Below are 27,346 nucleotides of genomic sequence, written 5' to 3' on the forward strand. Positions count from 1 at the left end.
GGAGAGAGAGAAGAGGGGGGGGGGGCATAGCATGATTCAGAGAGGAATGGGTGAGCGGGAAATGCAATTCTTATTCAACCGGTAATCTAGGCATTGTTCGGAATGGCACTACTCATTTACAAACCTGCCGCAGTTCATTAACTCACAAAAACAAAAGAATCTGAAAAAAAATATTTGTAAAGTTGCTTTTCTATTTCACCACAATGTGTAAGCAACAGGGCTCATAACTGCATGCAGTCTCCTTCTGACAATGACAATTAGAAGAGCATCATCACAGCAATTTCCCCAACTGATTATACTGCCAATTGACAGCGGTGTTATTTTGTGGCTAACATGAGCACATTATGTTGACAAGGGATAACAGGAGGGTGAGCCCCAGTGTACAGAAGGGTGAGCCCCAGTGTACAGGAGAGTGAGCCCCAGTGTACAGAAGGGTGAGCCCCAGTGTACAGGAGAGTGAGCCCCAGTGTTCAGAAGGGTGAGCCCCAGTGTACAGAAGGGTGAGCCCCAGTGTACAGGAGAGTGAGCCCCAGTGTACAGGAGAGTGAGCCCCAGTGTACAGGAGAGTGAGCCCCAGTGTACAGAAAGAAGGGTGAGCCCCAGTGTACAGAAGGGTGAGCCCCAGTGTACAGGAGAGTGAGCCCTAGTGTACAGAAGGGTGAGCCCCAGTGTACAGGAGAGTGAGCCCTAGTGTACAGAAGGGTGAACCCCAGTGTACAGGAGAGTGAGCCCCAGTGTACAGGAGAGTGAGCCCCAGTGTACAGGAGAGTGAGCCCCAGTGTACAGAAGGGTGAGCCCCAGTGTACAGAAGGGTGAGCCCCAGTGTACAGAAGGTTGAGCCCCAGTGTACAGGAGAGTGAGCCCCAGTGTACAGAAGGGTGAGCCCTAGTGTACAGAAGGGTGAGCCCCAGTGTACAGAAGGGTGAGCCCCAGTGTACAGAAGGGTGAGCCCCAGTGTACAGAAGGGTGAGCCCCAGTGTACAGGAGATTGAGCCCCAGTGTACAGAAGGGTGAGCCCCAGTGTACAGAAGGGTGAGCCCCAGTGTACAGGAGAGTGAGCCCCAGTGTACAGAAGGGTGAGCCCCAGTGTACAGAAGGGTGAGCCCCAGTGTACAGGAGATTGAGCCCCAGTGTACAGAAGGGTGAGCCCCAGTGTACAGAAGGGTGAGCCCCAGTGTACAGAAGGGTGAGCCCCAGGGTACAGAAGGGTGAGCCCCAGTGTTCAGAAGGGTGAGCCCCAGTGTACAGGAGAGTGAGCCCCAGTGTACAGGAGAGTGAGCCCCAGTGTACAGGAGAGTGAGCCCCAGTGTACAGAAGGGTGAGCCCCAGTGTTCAGAAGGGTGAGCCCCAGTGTACAGAAGGGTGAGCCCCAGTGTACAGAAGGGTGAGCCCCAGTGTACAGAAGGGTGAGCCCCAGTGTACAGGAGAGTGAGCCCCAGTGTACAGGAGATTGAGCCCCAGTGTACAGGAGAGTGAGCCCCAGTGTACAGGAGATTGAGCCCCAGTGTACAGGAGATTGAGCCCCAGTGTACAGGAGATTGAGCCCCAGTGTTCAGAAGGGTGAGCCCCAGTGTACAGGAGAGTGAGCCCCAGTGTTCAGAAGGGTGAGCCCCAGTATACAGGAGAGTGAGCCCCAGTGTACAGGAGAGTGAGCCCCAGTGTACAGGAGAGTGAGCCCCAGTGTACAGAAGGGTGAGCCCCAGTGTACAGGAGAGTGAGCCCCAGTGTACAGGAGAGTGAGCCCCAGTGTACAGGAGAGTGAGCCCCAGTGTACAGGAGAGTGAGCCCCAGTGTACAGGAGAGTGAGCCCCAGTGTACAGGAGAGTGAGCCCCAGTGTTCAGAAGGGTGAGCCCCAGTGTACAGGAGAGTGAGCCCCAGTGTACAGGAGAGTGAGCCCCAGTGTACAGGAGAGTGAGCCCCAGTGTACAGGAGAGTGAGCCCCAGTGTACAGGAGATTGAGCCCCAGTGTACAGAAGGGTGAGCCCCAGTGTTCAGAAGGGTGAGCCCCAGTGTACAGAAGGGTGAGCCCCAGTGTACAGAAGGGTGAGCCCCAGTGTACAGGAGAGTGAGCCCCAGTATACAGGAGAGTGAGCCCCAGTGTACAGGAGGAGGCTGCTGGAGGAGAGGATAAATCAACCTCTCAGGCCTTGTCTATATTGTCACTTCACATTGGTTACAACTCACATTCTGAAACTTGGTTTGTTGTTGTGTAGTATTTGATTAGGTTGATGGTCTAGTGCTGTGCTGTGGTGTGGTGCTTGGTTGGTGGTTGTGCTAGTGCTTAGCGTTTGGTTGCCCTCGGGTCTTACCTTGGTATCTGAGCAGGAAGGACCCAGGCTGGGTCTGTCTCTGGCTGTGGAAGTGGATGGTGATCTGGTTGCTCCAGCTGCGTACCACCAGGCCCTTCAACAGGATAGACTCGTTGGCCAGAACAGAGGGCTCCCCTCCCCCCACATCCTCAAACGTCACCCGCTCCCCCTCCCAAAGGCTCACATTCATCACCTGCATGGGCAAACACACACAGAGGAGACCAGTTCAATAAAGGACACACATCAATACATACAAGTACATAGACTTGTAAACAGGGTGACAGAGAAATGTGGTCAGATGAAGCCGCCTGCCTCCTTCACTGAGGTTTTACCATCATACGATGGCACCTAAGAGATATGCCTCCATGTCACTTCATTGAGTTTACTCTCATATAAAACCCAGAGATATGCCTCCATGTCACTTCACTGAGTTTACTCTCATATAAAAACACCTAAGAGATATGTCTCAATGTCACTTCACTGAGTGTACTCTCATATAAAACCCAGAGATACAGTGCCTTGCGAAAGTATTCGGCCCCCTTGAACTTTGCGACCTTTTGCCACATTTCAGGCTTCAAACATAAAGATATAAAACTGTATTTTTTTGTGAAGAATCAACAACAAGTGGGACACAATCATGAAGTGGAACGACATTTATTGGATATTTCAAACTTTTTTAACAAATCAAAAACTGAAAAATTGGGCGTGCAAAGTTATTCAGCCCCCTTAAGTTAATACTTTGTAGCGCCACCTTTTGCTGCGATTACAGCTGTAAGTCGCTTGGGTTATGTCTCTATCAGTTTTGCACATCGAGAGACTGAAATTTTTTCCCATTCCTCCTTGCAAAACAGCTCGAGCTCAGTGAGGTTGGATGGAGAGCATTTGTGAACAGCAGTTTTCAGTTCTTTCCACAGATTCTCGATTGGATTCAGGTCTGGACTTTGACTTGGCCATTCTAACACCTGGATATGTTCATTTTTTAACCATTCCATTGTAGATTTTGCTTTATGTTTTGGATCATTGTCTTGTTGGAAGACAAATCTCCGTCCCAGTCTCAGGTCTTTTGCAGACTCCATCAGGTTTTCTTCCAGAATGGTCCTGTATTTGGCTCCATCCATCTTCCCATCAATTTTAACCATCTTCCCTGTCCCTGCTGAAGAAAAGCAGGCCCAAACCATGATGCTGCCACCACCATGTTTGACAGTGGGGATGGTGTGTTCAGGGTGATGAGCTGTGTTGCTTTTACGCCAAACATAACGTTTTGCATTGTTGCCAAAAAGTTCAATTTTGGTTTCATCTGACCAGAGCACCTTCTTCCACATGTTTGGTGTGTCTCCCAGGTGGCTTGTGGCAAACTTTAAACGACACTTTTTATGGATATCTTTAAGAAATGGCTTGCCACTCTTCCATAAAGGCCAGATTTGTGCAATATACGACTGATTGTTGTCCTATGGACAGAGTCTCCCACCTCAGCTGTAGATCTCTGCAGTTCATCCAGAGTGATCATGGGCCTCTGGCTGCATCTCTGATCAGTCTTCTCCTTGTATGAGCTGAAAGTTTAGAGGGACGGCCAGGTCTTGGTAGATTTGCAGTGGTCTGATACTCCTTCCATTTCAATATTATCGCTTGCACAGTGCTCCTTGGGATGTTTAAAGCTTGGGAAATCTTTTTGTATCCAAATCCGGCTTTAAACTTCTTCACAACAGTATCTCGGACCTGCCTGGTGTGTTCCTTGTTCTTCATGATGCTCTCTGCGCTTTTAACGGACCTCTGAGACTATCACAGTGCAGGTGCATTTATACGGAGACTTGATTACACACAGGTGGATTGTATTTATCATCATTAGTCATTTAGGTCAACATTGGATCATTCAGAGATCCTCACTGAACTTCTGGAGAGAGTTTGCTGCACTGAAAGTAAAGGGGCTGAATAATTTTGCACGCCCAATTTTTCAGTTTTTGATTTGTTAAAAAAGTTTGAAATATCCAATAAATGTCGTTCCACTTCATGATTGTGTCCCACTTGTTGTTGATTCTTCACAAAAAAATACAGTTTTATATCTTTATGTTTGAAGCCTGAAATGTGGCAAAAGGTCGCAAAGTTCAGGGGGCCGAATACTTTCGCAAGGCACTGTATGTCTCAATGTCACTTCACTGAGTTTACTCTCATATAAAAACACCTAAGAGATATGCCTCAATGTCACTTCACTGAGTTTACTCTCATATAAAACCCAGAGATATGACTCCATGTCACTTCACTGAGTTTACTCTCATATAAAACCCAGAGATATGCCTCCATGTCACTTCACTGAGTTTACTCTCATATAAAACCCAGAGATATGTCTCAATGTCACTTCACCTTGTTTACTCTCATATAAAAACCCAGAGATATGCCTCCATGTCACTTCATTGAGTTTACTCTCATATAAAACCCAGAGATATGCCTCCATGTCACTTCACTGAGTTTACTCATATAAAAACACTTAAGAGATATGCCTCCATGTCACTTCACTGAGTTTACTCACATATTAAACCCAGAGATATGCCTCCAAGTCACTTCACTGAGTTTACTCTCATATAAAACCCAGATATATGCCTCCATGTCACTTCACTGAGTTTACTCATATAAAAACACTTAAGAGATATGCCTCCATGTCACTTCACTGAGTTTACTCACATATTAAACCCAGAGATATGCCTCCATGTCACTTCACTGAGTTTACTCTCATATAAAACCCAGAGATATGTCTCAATGTCACTTCACCTTGTTTACTCTCATATAAAAACCCAGAGATATGCCTCCAAGTCACTTCACTGAGTTTACTCTCATATAAAACCCAGAGATATGCCTCCATGTCACTTCACTGAGTTTACTCATATAAAAACACTTAAGAGATATGCCTCCATGTCACTTCACTGAGTTTACTCACATATTAAACCCAGAGATATGCCTCCATGTCACTTCACTGAGTTTACTCTCATATAAAACCCAGATATATGCCTCCATGTCACTTCACTGAGTTTACTCATATAAAAACACTTAAGAGATATGCCTCCATGTCACTTCACTGAGTTTACTCACATATTAAACCCAGAGATATGCCTCCATGTCACTTCACTGAGTTTACTCTCATATAAAACCCAGAGATATGTCTCAATGTCACTTCACCTTGTTTACTCTCATATAAAACCCAGAGATATGCCTCCATGTCACTTCACTGTGTTTACTCTCATATAAAACCCAGAGATATGCCTCCAAGTCACTTCACTGAGTTTACTCTCATATAAAACCCAGAGATATGCCTCCATGTCACTTCACTGAGTTTACTCTCATATAAAACCCAGAGATATGCCTCCATGTCACTTCACTGAGTTTACTCTCATATAAAACCCAGAGATATGTCTCAATGTCACTTCACTGAGTTTACTCTCATATAAAACCACATAAGAGATATGTCTCAATGTCACTTCACTGAGTTTACTCTCATATAAAAACACCTAAGAGATATGTCTCAATGTCACTTCACTGAGTTTACTCTCATATAAAAACATCTAAGAGATATGTCTCCATGTCACTTCACTGAGTTTACTCTCAAATAAAACCCAGAGATATGTCTCAATGTCACTTCACTGAGTTTACGCTCATATAAAACCACATAAGAGATATGTCTCAATGTCACTTCACTGAGTTTACTCTCATATAAAAACACCTAAGAGATATGCCTCCATGTCACTTCACTGAGTTTACTCTCATATAAAACCCAGAGATATGTCTCAATGTCACTTCACTGAGTTTACGCTCATATAAAACCACATAAGAGATATGTCTCAATGTCACTTCACTGAGTTTACGCTCATATAAAACCACATAAGAGATATGTCTCAATGTCACTTCACTGAGTTTACTCTCATATAAAAACACCTAAGAGATATGCCTCCATGTCACTTCACTGAGTTTACTAATATAAAAACACCTAAGAGATATGCCTCCATGTCACTTCACTGAGTTTACTAATATAAAAACACCTAAGAGATATGCCTCCATGTCACTTCACTGAGTTTACTAATATAAAAACACCTAAGAGATATGCCTCCATGTCACTTCACTGAGTTTACTAATATAAAAACACCTAAGAGATATGCCTCCATGTCCCTCCACACAAAATCTTATCAACTACAGTACCTTCCCCCAGGAAGGGAAGAAACAGTTTTCCGGGCTGTTAATCTAACATGGAAAAAGGAAAGACTGTATATATTAAATTACAGACAATTAACACAGAGTCCAATATATGTCAGAATCCATCAGCTGGAACTCCAGAGTATAATTGGTGAACCTTGGGTCACAGAAGATGGTTCCAGGCCTTGACCTGTGAAAGCTCTGTTCCAAAAGGTGTCAGATAGAAGGAGCAAAATAAAAAATAGCAGAGCAAAAAACACCAAACTGCCCTGACGTGAATGAGAGACCAGATAAAAAGAAACTGTGTGCCTCTAAGCCTCTAAGCTAGCACGAAACGATGAGTGGTCGTCTGACGTGTTTATTAAACACGTAACTATATAAAGTCTCTGTGATTGTGCTCTTATGAGGACAGTGCTGCTATAGCAACAATTGTCAACATTTTCCACACACAACACCCCATAATGACAAAGCAAAAACAGTTTTTTTTTTATGTTTTCTCATTTAAAATACCTTATTTACATAAGTATCCAGACCCTTTGCTATGAGACTCGAAATTGAGTTCAGGTGCATCCTGTTTCCAATGATCATCCTTGATGTTTCTACAACTTGGAGTCCACCTGTGGTAAATTCAATTGATTGGACATGATTTGGAAAGGCACACACCTGTCTATATAAGGTCCCACAGTGACAGTGCATGTCTGAGCAGAAACCAAGCCATGAGGTCAAAGGAATTGTCCATAGAGCTCCGAGACAGGATTGGCCGCCCGGCCAAACTGAGCAATTGGGGGAGAAGGGCCTTGGTCAGGGAGGTGACCAAGAAACCAATGGTCACTCCAATCACCAATGGCCAGACAGGCACCCGATAGCCTGCTTGAAATTAGCAAAAAAAACACCTAAAGGACTCGGACCATGAGAAACAAGATTCTCTCATCTAATGAAACCAAGTTTGAACTCTTTGGCCTGAATGCCAAGCTTTACGTCTGAAGGAAACCTAAACCTAACAACGACCCTAAGCACATGTTCAAGACAACGCAGGAGTGGCTTGGGGACAAGTCTCTGAATGTCCTTGAGTGGCCCAGCCAGAGCCCCGGACTTGAACCCGATCGAACATCTCTGGAGAGACCTAAAAATGCTGTGCAGTGACAATCCCCATCTAACCTGATAGAGCTTGAGGGGATCTGCAGAGAAGTATGGAATAAACTCCCCAAATACAGGTGCGCCAAGCTTGTAGCATCATACCCAAGAAGACTCAAGGCTGTAATCACTGCCAAAGGTGCTTCAACAAAGTACTGAGTAAAGGTTCTGGATAATAATCTAAATGTGCTATTTCAGTTGTTTTTTTTAATAAATTTGCAAAAATGTCTAAAACCTGTTTTAGTTTTGTAATTATGTGGTATTGTGTGTAGATTGATGAGTGTGGGGGGAACCATTTAATCAATTTTAGAATAAGGTTGTAACGTAACAAAATGTGGAAAAAGTCAAGGGGTCTGAATACTTTCCGAATGCACTGAATAATGCACAACAACAAGTTGATGTAGTTTTAATTAACTCATGGCTACAGCATTGGATAAAAGTCCCATGAAACAAAGGTCATCACAACCTAATCACATTATCCAGAAATCCCCATGTCAATGAAATACTTCCAGAATACTGTTGGGATAATCCAGTTTGCGTTGGCATTAGTCCTGACTGTCTACCTCACACTGATCTAATCCTGGATCAACACACGTCTGTCTGACAACACGGACATGGTTTGTTTTGTTGATATGCAAACAGGAGGTCAACAGCACGTTTAGGTTAAAAGCATCATAATCCATTAAAGTCAAATTACTACAATATTAATTAGGCTCCTCCCCCAGAGTAAACAACTATGTCCCAATCACCACAATCTGTGTTGCTCACTATATATTTAAAAGCAACACATGAAAATGAAATAACTCTAAATAATTCAAGTGACACGTTCCAATAAAATAAACACCAGATTTTGTAGAGCATGTGGGGGAGGAGATGTATGCTTTCTGTATCTCTCCCTGCAGCAAACCACTCCCCCTCTCCAGAGATTGCCCTTCTATCTCTACAGAGGTAAGAAGGAACAGAGGGAGGAGGGAGGAATAAAAGAAAGAGAATAAAGGAGAAAGCTCCTCTAATTACGTTTCTCTGTTCCCTCCTTCAAATGGTCCCACGTTGTGTGAGTGTCTGTGAGGGTACTAGAGTATGTGGGCTGCTAGCTAATTATAGACTATGATTAAGTAGGGGGTAGGGAAGGGATAGAGCACCAGCACTAACATCTGTTCCAGACAGGAGAACTGGGCCATGAGGAGGAGAGGAGAGAGAAGAGAAGGGAGACGAGAGAGAAAAGGGGAGAGAGAAGAGAAGAGAGGGAGGAGGAGATGGGAGGGATGGGGAGATAAAGAGACAGTCAGGGCCATGGAGAGTCATGGTTCTGCTGGTTAATATTGAGGTATTTCTGTCTGGGCCACTTGACACAGTGACACCTGGTCCAACACTGGACACAACACACACTGCTACACACATAATACCATACACAAAAAAAACTAAGATTTGTGTAAATCACAAGGTACAAATCCTGGCACACACACTGAAAAAGGGAGACTTTGTGGGATTTCCTGTGTGCATTCATATGCCTGTCCTTGAAATGGTCTGGCAAGGCTGTCACAGACAACAGTTGCTATTACATGAGACCTGAGGCCATTGAATGGTAAGAGAGAAGCAGTGATTAGTTAAGCTCTTCCAGAGGAAATTGAACACAGTGTCACCCTGAGCTGAGTCTTTCTTCCTGAAAGCCTGTTTCTATTTGATCGCCTGTGTAATCCTGGTTCGAGGGGGCTGGTTGAATGCAGATCTGTTGAGGTTGTTCCTGCTGAGCCAAGGTCGGCTGAAGGTGAAGAGCTGAGTAGTTGTCTACAGAGAGAAGAGATTACAGAATGTGGAAACAAACTGGACAACAGGGACTAAACTATACTGAACAAAAAAAATATGCAACAATTTAAACTATTTCACTAAGTTACAGTTCATATAAAAAATCTGAAATAAATTCATTAGTAATCTATGGATTTCACATGACTGGGCAGGGCCACTGAGGAGCAAGGCCCAGCCAAGCACAATGAGTTTCCCCCCACAAAAAAGCTTTATTACAGACAGAAATACTCCTCAGTTTCAGATGATCCCACAGGTGAAGAAGCCGGATGCGGGGGTCCTGGGCTGGCGTGGTTACATGCGGTCTGTGGTTGTGAGGCCGGTTGGACGTACTGCCAAATTCTCGAAACAACAGTGTAGGCGGCTTATGGTAGAGAAATTAACATTTAATTCTCTGGCAACAGCTCTGGTTGACATTCCTGCAGTCAGCATGCCAATTTGCATACTCCCTCAAAACTTGAGACATCTGTGGCATTGTGTTGTGTGACAAAACTGGACATTTTAGAGTGACCTTTAATTTCCCCAGCACAAGGTGAATCTTTGTAATGATCATGCTGTTTAATCGCTTCTTGATATGCCACACCTGTCAAGTGGATAGATTATCTTGGCAAATGAGAAATGCTCACAGAAATAACATGTTTGCACAAAATCTGAGAGATAAGCAGATTTTTTTGCATATGGAACATTTCGGGGGGGAAAATTCAGTGGCCTCGAAAGACTCAGGTCCAGGCTCAGACAACTCCTACTGAATGTATCCTATCAGCTAGCTTTCCCATCCCACAGAGGGTATAAGAGCAACGAGGGTAAAAAACCCACAGGCTAAGCTTCACTCATCCTCCTAAGAGATGGAACATTCGCACGCTTTCCGCGTCTGCACTTATCTCATTTTAACATTCACCTCAGCCGTTTCGATCTCATTATCACCACAATTCCTACATGCCTGTCGGAAAATTGGTTTTATGCAGCACGCCTGAATTAAGCAGGGAAATTGTAGACAAGGGACAATAAGTCGTAGGGCAAGGAAAAGCCAGCAACAACGTGAAAATAAGAGTTAGGTTATATGGAGTGAATGGAAATAATTTGTAGCCATGCTGTGAGAGGCCTATCATAATAAACATAGTATACCAAACATTAAGAACACCTTCCTAATATTAAGTTGCACACATACACACATACACAATCCATGTCTCAATTGTCTTAAGTCTTAAAAATCCTTAATCCTCTCCTACCCTTCATCTAAACTGATTGAAATGGATATAACAGGTGCCATCAATAAGGGATCATATCTTTCACCTTGATTCACCTGGTCAGTCTATGTCATGGAAAGAACACGTGTACCTAATAAATATGGAATACTTTATATTCCATGTGACAGCATTTCAGTGGCAAGTGTTGATTCATGTAATAGATGTCCAGTAATCCACCTCTGTTCCACACAGAAACGTTTCATTAAAAGTTGCTTTTTCTGTATGAAGTACATCTCCTCTACACTATTATTTAGAAGGTGGAGAGTAGAGCATCAGAAAAGCATTAGCTGTCCACTTATTCTCATTGTTGGCCTGTTTTCCTGATGTTAATAGTTGCTGTATCCAGATCTCATTGTCCAAATGAGCTGAACTAAGAGGACCACATTCTGATGGAACATTAGAACAACTCCTAATAGTGAGGAAGGAGCCAACGGCAGTATTTATTACATTGTGTTATATTGATCCTGTTAGTTATCCAACTGAAACACTCTGGAAGCCAACTCTGCTTCACAATTCTCCATTTTTCTCTCTCTCTCTCTCTCCCTTATTTCTTTCCTTTCTGTCTCTATGTCCTCCTTGTTCTGTCTCTAAATCGCAGAAGACCTTTCTGATCTCTTAATTCATTGACTCTGTCCCTTTGTCATTATGTCCTCTCTCTGTTAAGTCTCCAACACGGTGATGTGGGAGAGGTAGGGACAGGAGAGTGAGGGGAGCTGCCTTACAGCCTACAGACTTACAGCAGACTGAATCCAAGACAGGTGAGCAGGCTGATGATACCCACCAACACCGACTCCTTGACCAGGAAAAAATGCATCTTAAAAAAACTCACCAGAAAGGATTCTAAAGTGCTGTACAGCACTTTCCACATCTAAAAGCCCTGCCTCGGTCACATTGGTAAACTTCAAATCCTCTACCAACAATAGCAAAGTACAAAAGAGGCAAACAGAGTGCAGAAGGAGAGATGAGTAATGGACTTTCCCTCCTTCCCTCTCTTCTTTTCTTCGTCTCACACTCCCTCTATGACTCTCTGACTATCAGCCATGGCACTGGAGATTGGCCTGTGTGGCAGCAGGTGTGACTGTGACTATAGCCACCTCCAGAGAGTGGCTGTGGTGTCGTGAGTGTCACCATGTGGGAGCAGTCACCGGTCAGTCATCTCATCTACTGCCTGATCCTGTCAGTGTCTGCCTGGAGACAGCAGGTGTACATCACAAACTGAGAGGAAACTCAGTATGTGAACTAACATGGCTGCCATCACTGCCACTTGTCCCGCTGAGTTAAGTGTTAGGGATAGAAATAAATAACGCTGAAAATAACCAGCACTTCACTCTGAGTCAGAGGACATTACAGTCTTGTAAGGACCTTTGTTGGCTTAGCTGGAAAGCCCACATTCACAAACCAGGTGTCTGAGAGACTTTTTAAGTATCTGGGCTGCTGTTGGGCTGAAACAGACTATAGATTGTGATTCAAATCCCCTCTTGTCTCAGTGAGGAAAGAGCAGTGAGAGAACAACAGTCAACGTAGTCACAGCGAGTTATTCACACCGTCACCCAGGTGGTGCAAAGTACCGGTGCTCAGTAGTGCTGACAAGACAAACAAGCACAGTGAGATCACTGAGAGCTGGGCTCTCTCACTGCCACTAAGTGCATCTCCTTGTTTCTCTTTCCTCCAGTGTTGTATTCACAGAGCCCATGTGGAATCTGCTAATTGCACTTCTCCCAGCTCCTCTGTGGCCCCTCCATGGTTCCTAACAGGCATCAGTCAGCCCACAACAGGAGGAGAACATACACTGTGACGAAGGAAAAATACAAGGGGCCTAGTCCAGAGAGAGGAGGGGAGAGGCGAGGGGAGGAGAGGAGAGGCCTGGTCCAGAGAGAGGAGGGGAGAGGCGAGGGGAGGAGAGGAGAGGCCTGGTCCAGAGAGAGGAGGGGAGAGGGGAGGAGAGGAGAGGAGAGGCCTGGTCCAGAGAGAGGAGGGGAGAGGCGAGGGGAGGAGAGGAGAGGCCTGGTCCAGAGAGAGGAGGGGAGAGGCGAGGAGAGGAGAGGAGAGGCCTGGTCCAGAGAGAGGAGGGGAGAGGCGAGGGGAGGAGAGGAGAGGCCTGGTCCAGAGAGAGGAGGGGAGAGGCGAGGGGAGGAGAGGAGAGGCCTGGTCCAGAGAGAGGAGGAGAGAGGTGAGGGGAGGAGAGGAGAGGCCTGGTCCAGAGAGAGGAGGGGAGAGGCGAGGGGAGGGGAGGAGAGGCCTGGCCCAGAGAGAGGAGGGGAGAGGCGAGGGGAGGGGAGGAGAGGAGAGGCCTGGTCCAGAGAGAGGAGGGGAGAGAAGAGGGGAGGGGAGGAGAGGCCTGGTCCAGAGAGAGGAGGGGCGAGAGGAGAGAAGAGGAGAGGCCTCTGTGACACCAGCTTCTCCAAAAGCTGGATAGAAGTAGAAATTATGTTTTATAGGATGTGGAGGTGTGGAGGCAGCTGTTTGACAGCTTCTTCTGCCTGAGCTGAAACACCAGAGCCATTGTGGAGCAGAAATTTCAGGGATAGAGATATTGGTTTGACACACACCACACATGCTACTCCTAAGACTGGGTTATTGTACAGTACATATTACTGGTGAGCTCTCAGTGCTGAAAATACAGCTCTCTCCCACAGATGATGACTGGTCATTAACAGGCCCTTGTTTTTACTTACCTCCAGGTCCCTAGTTATGATTGAGTTGTGGACTATCTATCAGGAGATGAGAGTGGATTGGGCCAGGGTATTGATTCTTGTCCCTCCAGCAGTTAAAGGTCTGAGCCGTGTGCTTTAGTGTGCTTTAGTGTACTGAGAGTCAGTGCGTCTGGCCCTGTAGGCTAGAGCCTGAACTCTACTGCTGTTCAGTCAGGGAGGGAGCCAATGTGCAAATAGCACGTTGCAGGCGACTGAACGCTGCATGCCTCCTCTTCCCCTCTGACACACCGTAACCTAAAAAAATAGTCAAAGGTTCGGGACACACATCATGTTTATGGTAATAGGGATCTACATGCAATATGTAGCCTACATGTTCCAGTTGTGCGTGGCTCATGGCTGAGGTTGATTAATCAATTATCCTCTGCTCCCAGGTTTATGTCATCTTCTGCAGTCTTTGGCGGACGTATGTCATTTCACTACGAAGTGTGTGCAGAGTGGATAATTATTTGCAAAAGAGAGAAACAAATCCTCGACTCACACAGAGAGAAAATGGAGAAACAAATGTGTTTGAACATGTATATATTTTCTAGCATATTTGTTGTAGCTCTAGTTGTAAAGTATGTCAAGATGTCAATAGTTATATATATACACTGCTCAAAAAAATAAAGGGAACACTTAAACAACACAATGTAACTCCAAGTCAATCACACTTCTGTGAAATCAAACTGTCCACTTAGGAAGCAACACTGATTGACAATAAATTTCACATGCTGTTGTGCAAATGGAATAGACAACAGGTGGAAATTATAGGCAATTAGAAAGACACCCCCAATAAAGGAGTGGTTCTGCAGGTGATAACCACAGACCACTTCTCAGTTCCTATGCTTCCTGGCTGATGTTTTGGTCACTTTTGAGTGCTTTCACTCTAGTGGTAGCATGAGACGGAGTCTACAACCCACACAAGTGGCTCAGGTAGTGCAGCTCATCCAGGATGGCACATCAATGCGAGCTGTGGCAAGAAGGTTTGCTGTGTCTGTCAGCGTAGTGTCCAGAGCATGGAGGCGCTACCAGGAGACAGGCCAGTACATCAGGAGACGTGGAGGAGGCCGTAGGAGGGCAACAACCCAGCAGCAGGACCGCTACCTCCGCCTTTGTGCAAGGAGGAGCAGGAGGAGCACTGCCAGAACCCTGCAAAATGACCTCCAGCAGGCCACAAATGTGCATGGGTCTGCTCAAACGGTCAGAAACAGACTCCATGAGGGTGGTATGAGGGCCCGACGTCCACAGGTGGGGGTTGTGCTTACAGCCCAACACCGTGCAGGACGTTTGGCATTTGCCAGAGAACACCAAGATCGGCAAATTCGCCACTGGCGCCCTGTGCTCTTCACAGATAAAAGCAGGTTCACACCGAGCACATGTGACAGACGTGACAGTCTGGAGACGCCGTGGAGAACGTTCGGTGGTGGCGGTGGGTCAGTCATGGTGTGGGGTGGCATTTCTTTGGGGAGCCAGACAGCCCTCCATGTGCTCGCCAGAGGTAGCCTGACTGCCATTAGGTACCGAGATGAGATCCTCAGACCCCTTGTGAGACCATATGCTGGTGCGGTTGGCCCTGGGCTCCTCCTAATGCAAGACAATGCTAGACCTCATGCGGCCGGAGTGTGTCAGCAGTTCCTGCAAGAGGAAGGCATTGATGCTATGGACTGGCCCGCCCGTTCCCCAGACCTGAATCCAATTGAGCACATCTAGGACATCATGTCTTGCTCCATCCACCAACGCCACGTTACAACACAGACTGTCCAGGAGGATGCTTTAGTCCAGGTCTGGGAGGAGATCCCTCAGTAGACCATCCGCCACCTCATCAGGAGCATGCCCAGGCATTGTAGGGAGGTCATACAGGCACGTGGAGGCTACACACACTACTGAGCCTCATTGTGACTTGTTTTAAGGACATTACATCAAAGTTGGATCAGCCTGTAGTGTGGTTTTCTACTTTAATTTTGAGTGTGACTCCAAATCCAGACCTCCATGGGTTGATACATTTGATTTCCATTGATAATATTTGTGTGATTTTGTTGTCAGCACATTCAACTATGTAAAGAAAAAAGTATTTAATAAGAATATTTCATTCATTCAGATCTAGGATGTGTTATTTTAGTGTTCCCTTTATTTTTTTGAGCAGGGTATATTTAAATATGCCATATCATCCCAGACAGTCAGTCTTTAGTGAAGCACTCTTCCTCAGTCCTCCAAAAAGAATCAGGGTGACACTTCTTACAGAATATTGAATTGGCACCCTTTATTATATTGTCCAAGCAGTGACCAATGCATCCCAATCAATCTCTGCCATCAACCCAGACAGAGACTGCAGATAGAACTGTACTTTATTGAACCGTGCCGAGGTCCACTTAAGCCAGAGTAGTTGGGAATATTGACCCATCAGTCGATACTCTTCAGTACTACCCACCATGGCTTCAGTGAGCTGCTGAAAGGTCCTCTCCCACCACCTGCACACTTCTGGAGTGGACAGAACTACTGGGCTGGACATGTCTTAGCTTGGCCTGCAGTGCACTGATCTATGAACTGACACAGACATGTGGGACTACAGCGGAAAGTGAATCAATCCTCCTACTTTCACATGACAACACTGTTGGGTGGTTAACAGAGGGTCTCTGACTTCCAACCAACTTCCACTCCTCCTCCCAGACTGCAGTTTAAACACACTGTATATAACGGCACATGGTAAACCTGATGGGTGTTGCCTTTGTGTGGAGTTGTGAGGGTGGTACTATATACTATATAGACTTCAGGAGTTTGAGAGCTAGAAACACTTTTCAAGCAAATGTCTCTCTCCATCCCTCCCTCCCTCCGCCCTGAGGCAGGGCCGGAGCAGGAAATACTTGGGACCCTATGGTCTGATGAAGCAGTGCACTAAGCAGGTGTGGGCCGTAAACCTCAAAGCAGGGCAAATAAACAAATGCTGCCCAAGGAATAGTCCACATCAGTCTTTATCTTCTTGCCTACATCAAGGCAACCATTTAAATCCAGCTTACGCTAAAATGAATGATAAACTGGAGTTGTTAAGACCCACATTCTACAAAGCCCCCTGGTCTAGAGAAGTCCTTTGAAGTAGATTAATCCATAAGATTTCCAGATAAAAGGAATTATCAACCCAGTCTTTTAGAAACAGGATGACACCACCTGGAGTGTAGTGGGGTGTAAAGGGGTGTAGAGGGGTGTAGACTGAGTGCAGTGGGGTGTAAAGGGGTGTAGACTGAGTGTAGTGGGGTGTAAAGGGGTGTAGAGGGGTGTAGACTGAGTGTAGAGGGGTGTAAAGGGGTGTAGAGGGGTGTAGACTGAGTGTAGTGGGGTGTAAAGGGGTGTAGACTGAGTGTAGTGGGGTGTAAAGGGGTGTAGAGGGTTGTAGACTGAGTGTAGTGGGGTGTAAAGGGGTGTAGAGGGGTGTAGACTGAGTGTAGTGGGGTGTAAAGGGGTGTAGAGGGGTGTAGACTGAGTGTAAAAGGGTGTAGACTGAGTGTAGTGGGGTGTAAAGGGGTGTAGAGGGTTGTAGAGGGGCGTAGGGGGCGTAGGGGGGGGCGTAGTGGATCATGGTGGGGCGTAGAGGTGTGATCCACACATTGTCTGAATGCCACATTATTTAGTCAATCAACCTGAGGGTAAGGTATCTTTAATGAAGTTAAGAGGAGCTGCGGAGACATTTTAACAGGAAGACAATAAAAGAGTCCCGTAAACAAGCAAAAAGACTGGACACATAATCCATAAGTAATTCATTAAGAGAAGAAGCTTCCTTACATCTAAATCACATTGAATAATTCAAGATGAGGAGATAAGAGAAGAGAGACGTATACTGAGTGGACAAAACATTAGGAACAAAAGATTTAAGTGTCTCTGAACGGGGTATGGTAGTAGGTACCAGGCGCACCGATTTTAGTGTGTCAAGAACTGCAACGCTGCTGGGTTTTCCACACTCAATAGATTTCCCTTGTCTAACAAGAATGGTCCATCACCCAAAGGACATCCAGACAACTTGGCACAACTGTGGGAAGCATTGGAGTCAACATGGGCCAGCATCCCTGTGGAATGTTTTATACACCTTGTAGAGTCCATGCCCCAAATAATTGAGGCTGTTCTGAGGGCAAAACTGGTTGTAACTTAATATTAGGAATGTTTTTACACAAATTGTATGTACACTCAGGGTATACATGTGCTGCTGTCCCGGGTGTTAGCAAGCGCAGGCAGGCGATGATAGGAAGAACAGTGGAGAGGAAGAACGTTCACCTCTCTCCACCCTCCACCTCCTCATTTTCTGTTCTTTCACAGAAGACATGAAGCAGCTGGGATGCATCATTGAGAATGATTTGCGGTACATATTAATTTCATCCAAAATATATTAGATCAAGCATCTGGAAGGTCAGAGAGGTAATGGCTATTGTATATCTTATGAGAGAAAGAAGCTGAGCTGGAGAAGTAATCATGTGGATGAGAGGCTTCAGGTGGAGGTAGATTCCCTGTTTAAATCACTGTGTCAGCTTCCAAAGGTCAGTCGCTGCACTATAACAGTAAATACCTTGGAACTGAGTGGTCATCATCATCATTTTGAAGCACTAGTGTGGTTTTGCCCGCGAGCCAAAATTGCAATTTTGGATGTTGCATTTGGGTATCTGATGTAATTTCTCGACAGGATGTGTCAGTCTTGTGTGTTCCTATGTTTAATCCACCATATTTTTTATAGACAATCACTGTTGTTGATGTACAAAATGAACACGCTTCTAGCAATAATAGTGGCGGTCTGACCTGTATCTCTACTCCATAGCCCGTGTAGACCGTGACGGTGTAGGTGCAGTCCACAGAGGAGTAGTAATGAGAGCTGGACGGCTGGGGCGTCTCTATGTAGCCCTCTGGTGCTGTCAGGTTGAAGATACAGGGAACTGCAAGGACAGAAGGAAAAACATTGAAGACCAATGACACCCCTTCACTAACTGGCATGGGGTGGAGCAAGCTGGAGAAGACTGCCCAGAACAGAGTTTGATGGAGAGGAGTCGTCGATGGCCTACGCTCCCAGAGGAGCGATTGGCCTAAGTAAGTAAGACTAACCCTTCCTGATCCCTCCCTGGTCCCATTCTCTCACTCACTCACACCAGCCCCCCTACATTAATAGTGTTTCAAGGTTTTCAAATTTTCTGCCCGAATCAACAGAGGCCGTCTCACTCTATCCTCTTTGGTTGTGTGGCTCGAGGGACAGATCAGGTGGAGGGAATAACCACAGACAATTTTCTGGTCGCCATGAGGTGTTTCTGCTCGACCGTTTTATTTGATTTCTGTCTTTCTGAGTTTCCTCCAGAGATAGGGCTGACAACAGGAAGTTACTGTGTGCTTGTATGTGCGTGCTTCGTATGTAGGTGTGTGTAGGTGCTGGTATATTCATGTGTGTACCTGTGTGTGTGTGTGTGTGTGTGTGTGTGTGTGTGTGTGTGTGTGTGTGTGTGTGTGTGTGTGTGTGTGTGTGTGTGTGTGTGTGTGTGTGTCAGACATATTGGCAGATTTCCCCATCCTGCCCTTCATTAGTTGTGAAGGGGTCCCCGTGGGTAAAGCACAAATGAAGCAAAGCCTGTGTTTGGAGCGTTCCACTCTAACATTCCAACCTGGACTTAGGAATAGACGTAACATAGTAAACGTAAGTCTGTCTCTCTCCAGTGGTTATGATATGTTACGTTTCGTATGGTATGTATTAATTTGGGGATGTCCATCATCCAATATGTATGACATGTTGCAAATTACAATACGTATGATATGTTACTAATTGCAATTCGTACAATAATGTTATGAATTTGCAATACTTGGCAAATATTAGCTAGATGGCTAATGCGTACTTTAGCTAGGTGGCTAACGTTAGCTAGGCTGGGGTTAGGGTTATAGTTTAAGGGTTAGGGTTAGGTTAAAAGGTTAAGGTTAGGGGAAGGGTTGACTAACATGCTAAGTAGTTGCAAAATAGCTAAAAAGTGGTAAGTAAAAAGTTGCAAAGTTGCTAATTTCCTAAAATATTAAAGTTGTCAGTGATGAGATTTGAACACGCAACCTTTGGGTTGCTAGAAGTTCATGTTATCCTTCAATGCATCCACTCCAACCAAACACCCTCCTTTTGTTTTTTGCCTTGCCTTGCCTTTAACCATACCAAACATAACATATCATAATAATTTGAGTGTCCTGTATTTACGTTTACTATGTTACGGCTATCTAGTCTATGAGACCAGGCTGAAAATTCTCCTTCACTCCCACCATAATACAAATGTGTCTCAATATCTCATGGTTGCAATCTGGTTTCCACTCCATTTCAGGAGCTCTTGATTGAGTGTGAGAGGAGCAGGAATACTGATGTTGTAATTAATTTAAGCCCCTTGGCTGTTTAGATATGTGAGCTGCAAACAGAGAGGATTGAGATTGTGAGCACACTGGTGTCTCAGAAAGACAGACACAGAGCTGCTGTGTTAGAGAGGGTGAAATTCAGCCACTTTACAACCCACCAAGGCCCAGGATTATCTCTAGAAATGTATAATGACAATCTGAGCATGCTATTCATTATACAGTATCTTCTCAATGAAGACAGAATCGTGGAAACTGGTGTTGGGTGTGGTGCAGGATATTGTATTTGACAGTAATTCGTACACCGTATGTCTCTGGTTAAGAGTAGGTGATCATTAGAAGTGTGTAGCTACATAGCCTGGCTGTGTAACATTACCTGGGTTGGGCAGGCTGGTGGTGATGATGGTGGTTGTGGTTATAGTAGTCGTAGTGGTCTCATCATCCACATCACCAGATACTGCAGAAGTGTCCATCGCTACACCATCACTGGCATGGCTCATGTTGTGTTCTGCTGACTTCCCTTTATCCTTCTCCACTAGAGTGGTCAAGACTGGGAGAGTCATGGTGGATGGGGAAGGGACCTCAGAGTGCCTGTCACCCATAGGAGCAGACAGGTTGTGAGTGTTTGAGTGGGGAGGGAGGGCAGAGGTGTGCATGACAGGAGTGGTCAGGGTATCCATGGCATCAGCTTCTTCCTCTGTCCTCCTCCCCCTGCTATTGGTCAACGCCCCTCTCTGAGTCACAGAGACACGCCCCCCTGGAACAGAGCTACCCTGTGTTGCCAACGGTGACGTGGCTGTTGCCACAATGGTAGTGGTTGAGGCAACATCGGAGAAAGCCAGCTCTTCCTTGTGTGGCACCGTGTGAGTGGAGGAGGGGTCTCTGGCAAAGTGGGGACCTGAGGGTGGCATAGTGGGGTGGGTATCCACACCCCCACTGTCCTCAAAGAAATGCCGCTGTCCTTGGAGGGACTCCTGAAGGAGGAAGCCCTTGTAGAGAGTGTGATGGTTGGGGACATTCAGGGGAGGGGCGGTTGTCACCAGGGGGATCCTTCTGTCAGTGTCCCGTGTGTTGGGGTACGGGCTGGGCCCTCCACCTTCAGACTGTCCCCTCTGTGTGACGGACGTCCCATCCTCAGAATAGGAACCTGGAACAACACAGACAGAACACATACAGTATTGGGACAGTATGGTGGTAGAAATGACAAACGTTGTTATGCACATGCGCTGTATGAGCCTGTACAGTTCCACTGTCTGTTTCTCTCATGTAACAAGAAGCCAGTGTTTTTCCTCTCTCGTTTTTAAGTAACTTGGTCACGTGACCAAAGACAAAGAGCATCTGAGAGTGACCACAGTTTTTGAGTCCATCTTGTTATTTTCGTATCTTTCAAGGGCACAGCTGCGTGGAGACATGAAGAGATCAGAGGCTAGCTTGAGCTGCAGCGACAATTCTATCAGCAGAAAGGGGTAATAAAACTGACGTTCTTATTTGTTTGTACACTATGTTCCCATCTTGATCTCACACACCTGCTAAACTGCCACAAAGGTTATAAAAGCGGAGACCCAACTCTCCCACGGACCTCCCGGTTTTATAGCAGAGATATTGCCGTGTAAATGCGGATTATTGGGAACAAAACCCATAGACAAGCAAAAACATATTTTTCAGGTCAAGTGCCTGTTTTTTAATTAATCAATTCTTAGAAAAGGAAGTAGTTCCTAATGAAATATTGTTTATTTTGGTTTCTGAGCATGTGTGTGTAGACAGAGTTTTCCACAATGGGAGTCAAGAGCAGCAAGGGAGAGCCTTGCCTGTCTGACCTGCTGACTGGAGGTAATGGCAGGTAAGTGGGGCAGGGACATTCTGGAACAGCTACCGCTCAGGCACAAGGTAGAAGATTTTCCCTTGAAAGGTGCATTAAGTGAAGCCTTATCAGCAGAATGTAGGAAGAAGTTGCAAGATTTTGAGACAACCAAGAATGGCAAAGCAAATAGGATAGATTGGGATGATTTCAGGAAATGGGAAAGAGAAGCAGAACACAGGACTAATAGGAGAGTTAAAGGCATAATTGTACAAGAAAGTAAGAAAGAAGAATAGATGGAAGAAGATAAGAGAAAAATAAGAAATTGGGATGACGACAATGATTTTCCACCCACATATTCCACGCCTCCCGTTCCTGCTCCGGCCCCAGCTCCAACAGTCCAACTGCCTATCTATCTATCCTGACCTGAACCTGATTGACTTGGGGGGAGGGGCCAGTTCCCAACAAACCCCCCCATGAGGAGCCAGAATCCATTTTACACACCACCCACATTGACTCCCATGTCTGATGTTGATGGGCTCAGAGGTCTGATTTGCTCTCCATCCCCCTCAACCGTAACAACAAGAACTGGCCCAAAAGGGGACCCGACATAACCTTTCTCATTCAGGCACCCCTGGTAACATTCCCAAATCCACAACCTCGACCAGCTCCTGATGATCCTGGTCATGCTGATTGGCACCCAGAGGTCAACATCCAGAAGACAAGACAAGATGAAGGAGATTGCCAAGGACCTCCATCACCCCACCAAGGACGCAAGTGATTTCACCACACAGCTGCTTAATCTGGTCAAGGTGTACAAACCATCTACAGCTGAGGTTGTCCACATCTGCCGCATCAAGATGGGACTGTGATGGGCAGACGTGGAAGGAAGATTCGATGAGAACCACCGCTGGGGTGAGAATGGAACCTATCAGACGCAACTGACTTAACCGTAACAAAGAACATTACCCAGCTATGACTGATTGGGCAGCTGTCCATAGCTGCACACAAAAGGCCAAAAATGTTTCTAAACCATTCTACATTAATGTGGATGCTACCATGATTACGGATAATCCTGAGTAGTGATGAGTGAGAAAGTTACAGAGGCAGAAACACCATCCCCTCCTCCTGTTATTGTAAAGGTGAAAGGTTAGCATGTCTTGGGGGTATGACATTTGTGCATCTGTAACTTTCTCACTCATAATGTTTCCCGATTCATTCAGGACTAGTAATCATGGGAGAATCCATGTGTTTAGAAACATATTCTAATTTGAAATGACACAATACATTATTTACCATTTCTATTGGGCACAAAATCATCTGAAACACAACCACAACAAATGCAAACCACAAATTGAACTGAACTGACTATATTTATATACAGTCCTTTCTATGACGTGTAAAATAAAAAGCACAATGTACACATTTCTTCTTACAGGAGCAGCATGAGTTTTGTAAAATAATCCACTCCTTGGCTGGTATTAAATCAAATCCACACTCGGTATGGCAATGACATGTGAAAGCTGTTGCCAGGGGAGAGAAGACTGAAAATACAGACACAGAGGTTGTAGGTACTGTAGATCCTTGCTGGTAAAAGTAAAATATCTTATTAAACAATACTGCATTTCAAATACTAATAGTATTGTTAAAATTAAATTAGTATTTGAGGCTTTACATCAAATGTCTGACTGATAATAGGGTCTCAGAATCAGATCTACAATAAGAATTTACAGTAGTACTATCAAAGACAAATGTATTTGAAGAGGTAGCAAACAGCATACTGTAAGTATCAAATGGTATTACCATAGATATATATGGAATAACTGTATAACCACAGGGTATTTGTTATAAACCCTCTGCACATCCCCCTCTCTCCCCCTTTCTCCGTTCCTTTGTCAGAAGCCAACACTTCAGGAGACACATGCACAGAGAGATTCACAGAGAAGGGAATAAGCTTCAGCAGTACTTTGATGTTCATCATTTTAGTTTTCTAAAGGCACCACCAGAAAAAAGTAGGTTTATCTTGAATAATCCATGAATTCAATATAAACTCCATTGATTAAAGTTCTGAGAAACCTTAACATCATGGCTATGAGGTCTGGGCTCAAGGCTTCACAAAACACGGAAGCAAAACTCCTTCTTAGGGAAGCACAGTCAATCCAGTTGAAAGAAATCCAGTAGATTCCTTTTGAAAGAAAAGACCAATACTCTTGCATTTTATTTTGAAACTACATTATGCACACACACACACACACACACACACACACACACACACACACACACACACACACACACACACACACACACACACACACACACACACACACACACACACACACTCACTGACTGAAAGTTGGCTACATCATCTCTACGCTGTACCATGAATAATTGAACACCATGGTGTTATTTTAATCTGAGTAGCCTGGGTCTCCCTTGGGTCTGGGCCTGGGTGAGGATCTTAAAGATGAGTGGTGCTCTCGCTCTTGAATCAACAGTAGTACACAGGGGCATGTGTTCAGACTAGAGGTTGGAACCGGATCAGGGAACAGAACCGAAAACCGGAAAATAACGAGATTTTCAGAAGAGGGAAAGAAAGTGATCTACAGTGGGGAGAACAAGTATTTGTTTGATACACTGCCGATTTTGCAGGTTTTCCTATTTACAAAGCATGTAGAGGTCTGTAATTTTTTATCATAGGTACACTTCAACAGTGAGAGACGGAATCTAAAACAAAAATCCAGAAAATCACATTGTATGATTTTTAAGTAATTAATTAGCATTTTATTGCATGATATAAGTATTTGATACATCAGAAAAGCAGAAGTTAATATTTGGTACAGAAACCTTTGTTTGCAATTACAGAGATCATACGTTTCCTGTAGTTCTTGACCAGGTTTAAACACACTGCAGCAGGGATTTTGGCCCACTCCTCCATACAGACCTTCTCCAGATCGTTCAGGTTCTGGGCGGCAGGGTAGCCTAGTGGTTAGAGCGTTGGACTAGTAACCGGAAGGTTGCAAATTCAAATCCCCGAGCTGACAAGGTACAAATCTGTCGTTCTGCCCCTGAACAGGCAGTTAACCCACTGTTCCTAGGCTGTCATTGAAAATAAGAATTTGTTCTTAACTGACTTGCCTAGTTAAAAAAAAATAAAAAATTTGGGGCTGTTGCTGGGCAATACGGACTTTCAGCTCCCTCCAAAGATTTTCTATTGGGTTCAGTCTGGAGACTGGCTAGGCCACTCCAGGACCTTGAGATGCTTCTTACGGAGCCACTCCTTAGTTGCCCTGGCTGTGTGTTTCGGGTCGTTGTCATGCTGGAAGATCCAGCCACGATCCATCTTCAATACTCTTACTGAGGGAAGGAAGTTGTTGGCCAAGATGTCGCAATACATGGCCTCATCCATCCTCCCCTCAATACGGTGCAGTCGTCCTGTCCTCTTTGCAGAAAAGCATCCCCAAAGAATGATGTTTCCACCTCCATGCTTCACGGTTGGGATGGTGTTCTTGGGGTTGTACTCATCCTTCTTCTTCCTCCAAACACGGCGAATGGAGTTTAGACCAAAAAGCTATATGTTTGTCTCATCAGACCACATGACGTTCTCCCATACCTCCTCTGGATCATCCAGAAGTTGGCAAACTTCAGACGGGCCTGGACATGCGCTGACTTGAGCAGGGGGACCTTGCATGTGCTGCAGTATTTTAATCCATGACGGCGTAGTGTGTTACTAATGGTTTTCTTTGAGACTGTGGTGCCAGCTCTCTTCAGGATATTGACCAGGTCCTGCCATGTAGTTCTGGGCTGATCCCTCAACTTCCTCATGATCATTGATGCCCCACGAGGTGAGATCTTGCATGGAGCCCCAGACCGAGGGTGATTGACCATCATCTTGAACTTCTTCCATTTTCTAATAATTGCGCCAACAGTTGTTGCCTTCTCACAAAGTTGCTTGCCTATTGTCCTGTAGCCCATCCCAGCCTTGTGCAGGTCTACAATTTTATCTCTTATGTCCTTACACAGCTCTCTGGTCTTGGCCATTGTGGAGAGGTTGGAGTCTGTTTGATTGAGTGTGTGGACAGGTGTCTTTTATACAGGTAACGAGTTCAAACAGGTGCAGTTAATACAGGTAATGAGTGGAGAACAGGAGGGCTTATTAAAGAAAAACTAACAGGTCGGTGAGAGCCGGAATTCTTACTGGTTGGTAGGTGATCAAATACTTATGTCATGCAATAAAATGCTAATTAATTACTTAAAAATCATACAATGTGAATTTCTGGATTTGTGTTTAAGATTCTGTCTCTCACAGTTGAAGTGTACCTATGACAAAAATTACAGACCTCTACATGCTTTGTAAGTAGGAAAACCTGCTAAATCGGCTGTGTGTCAAATACTTGTTCTCCCCACTGTATATGGCTCCAGGAACAGAACTGTTATTTTAAAAGCATGGGAACCGGTTAATAACGTTATTTTACGTTCTGGGCATTTTTTTTCAGTCCCACAAAAAAAGCAACAAAGCACCTATGCAAAGCCCCCCCAGTGTCGACTAGAACTTCTTCCAGCGTCTACCTACCAGCTGAAAATCTTTGCCAGTGTGTGCATGTAGGCTACCTGCCCCTCCCCCTCAGAAGCATAGCTGTAGCCTGAAGTTACAAGAATGATTCAGAAGATAGGGAGAGAGATTTTTATTAGAGATTAATGGATTAACTTTTTCAATGCTAGTTAGAGATACTATAGTTCACATTCCAGATTGGATTTTTAAAACTTCTTAATTAAGGCTAAGGGGCAGTATTCGGAAGTTCGGATGACTGACGTGCCCAAAGTAAACTGCCTGTTACTCAGGCCAGTTTCTAAAACTGTTAAAATAATCTCTGCGAGTATAACAGAACTGATATGGCAGGTGAAGACCCGAGGAGAATCCATCCAGATCTTTTTGTTTTTGAGGTCACAGGCCATTCCAATGCTTGTCTATGGGATATTCAAAGGAATTCCTCCCAGATTGCAGTTCCTATGGCTTCCACTAGATGTCAACAGTCTTTAGAAAGGTCTCAGGCTTGTTTTTTGAAAAATTAGCTAGTAGTTGTAGTATTTCAAGGTGACTCATTTGGACTGTAGTCTTGAGGCACGCGTGGATGAGGGCGCGCACTTCGCTATTTATCTCCGTTATTGAACATACTACATTCCGTCTTAAATTGTATCATTTATTTACATATTAGGGTACCTGAGGATTGATTAGAAATGTTGTTTGACTTGTTTGGACGAAGTTTACCAGATTCCTTTGTCTGCATGAGTGGAACGGGTGGATTACTGAATCAAACGCACCAACTAAACTGATTTTTTGGGGATATAAAGAAGGACTTTATCGAACAAAACAACTATTTGTTGTGTAGCTGGGACCCTTGGGATTGCAAACAGAGGAAGATCTTCAAAGGTAAGTGATTTATTTTATTGCTATTTCTGATTTTTGTGACGCCTCTGCTGGTTTGGAAAATTTTTAAAATGCTGGTGTTGCGGAGCGCCGTCCTCAGATAATCGCATGGTAAAGCCTTTTGAAATCTGACAACGCGGTTGGATTAACAAGACATTAAGCTTTTAAACAATGTAAGACATTTGTATTTTCATGAATGTTTAATATGACCATTTTTGAATTTCCCACTCTGCAATTTCAACGGATGTTATCGAGGTGGGTCGCTAGAGTCCCACCTTGCCCAAAGAGGTTTTTAACTACAAAAAAGGTTGTTGTTTTTTTAATCCTGGTGAAGCTAGCTTCTCTGGTCCAATGTTAAGCCAACTCTGAAGTTCAAAGACATTTAAAGTTCCTCCACAGAAGCCGGCACTAAGTAGGT

At 44.9% G+C, this 27,346-nt stretch overlaps 1 protein-coding gene across 3 annotated transcripts in view; it reads right to left on the bottom strand.

The window, feature by feature from the left end:
* Positions 1–27,346, bottom strand: part of LOC110504052 (seizure protein 6 homolog) — a 116,132-nt gene that overhangs the window by 37,066 nt on the left and 51,720 nt on the right. For all 3 annotated transcript variants that reach the window (XM_021582864.2, XM_036961259.1, XM_036961260.1), the window contains exons 2-4: positions 20,082–20,852; positions 18,140–18,273; positions 2,311–2,503 (exon numbers count right to left, since the gene is read on the bottom strand). In XM_021582864.2, the coding sequence (XP_021438539.2) occupies positions 2,311–2,503; positions 18,140–18,273; positions 20,082–20,852 (1,098 nt within the window). The remainder of the gene's footprint in view (positions 1–2,310; positions 2,504–18,139; positions 18,274–20,081; positions 20,853–27,346) is intronic.

Source organism: Oncorhynchus mykiss, chromosome 24 (assembly GCF_013265735.2).
Source record: "Oncorhynchus mykiss isolate Arlee chromosome 24, USDA_OmykA_1.1, whole genome shotgun sequence".
In the NCBI taxonomy this organism is placed as follows: Eukaryota; Metazoa; Chordata; class Actinopteri; order Salmoniformes; family Salmonidae; genus Oncorhynchus; species Oncorhynchus mykiss.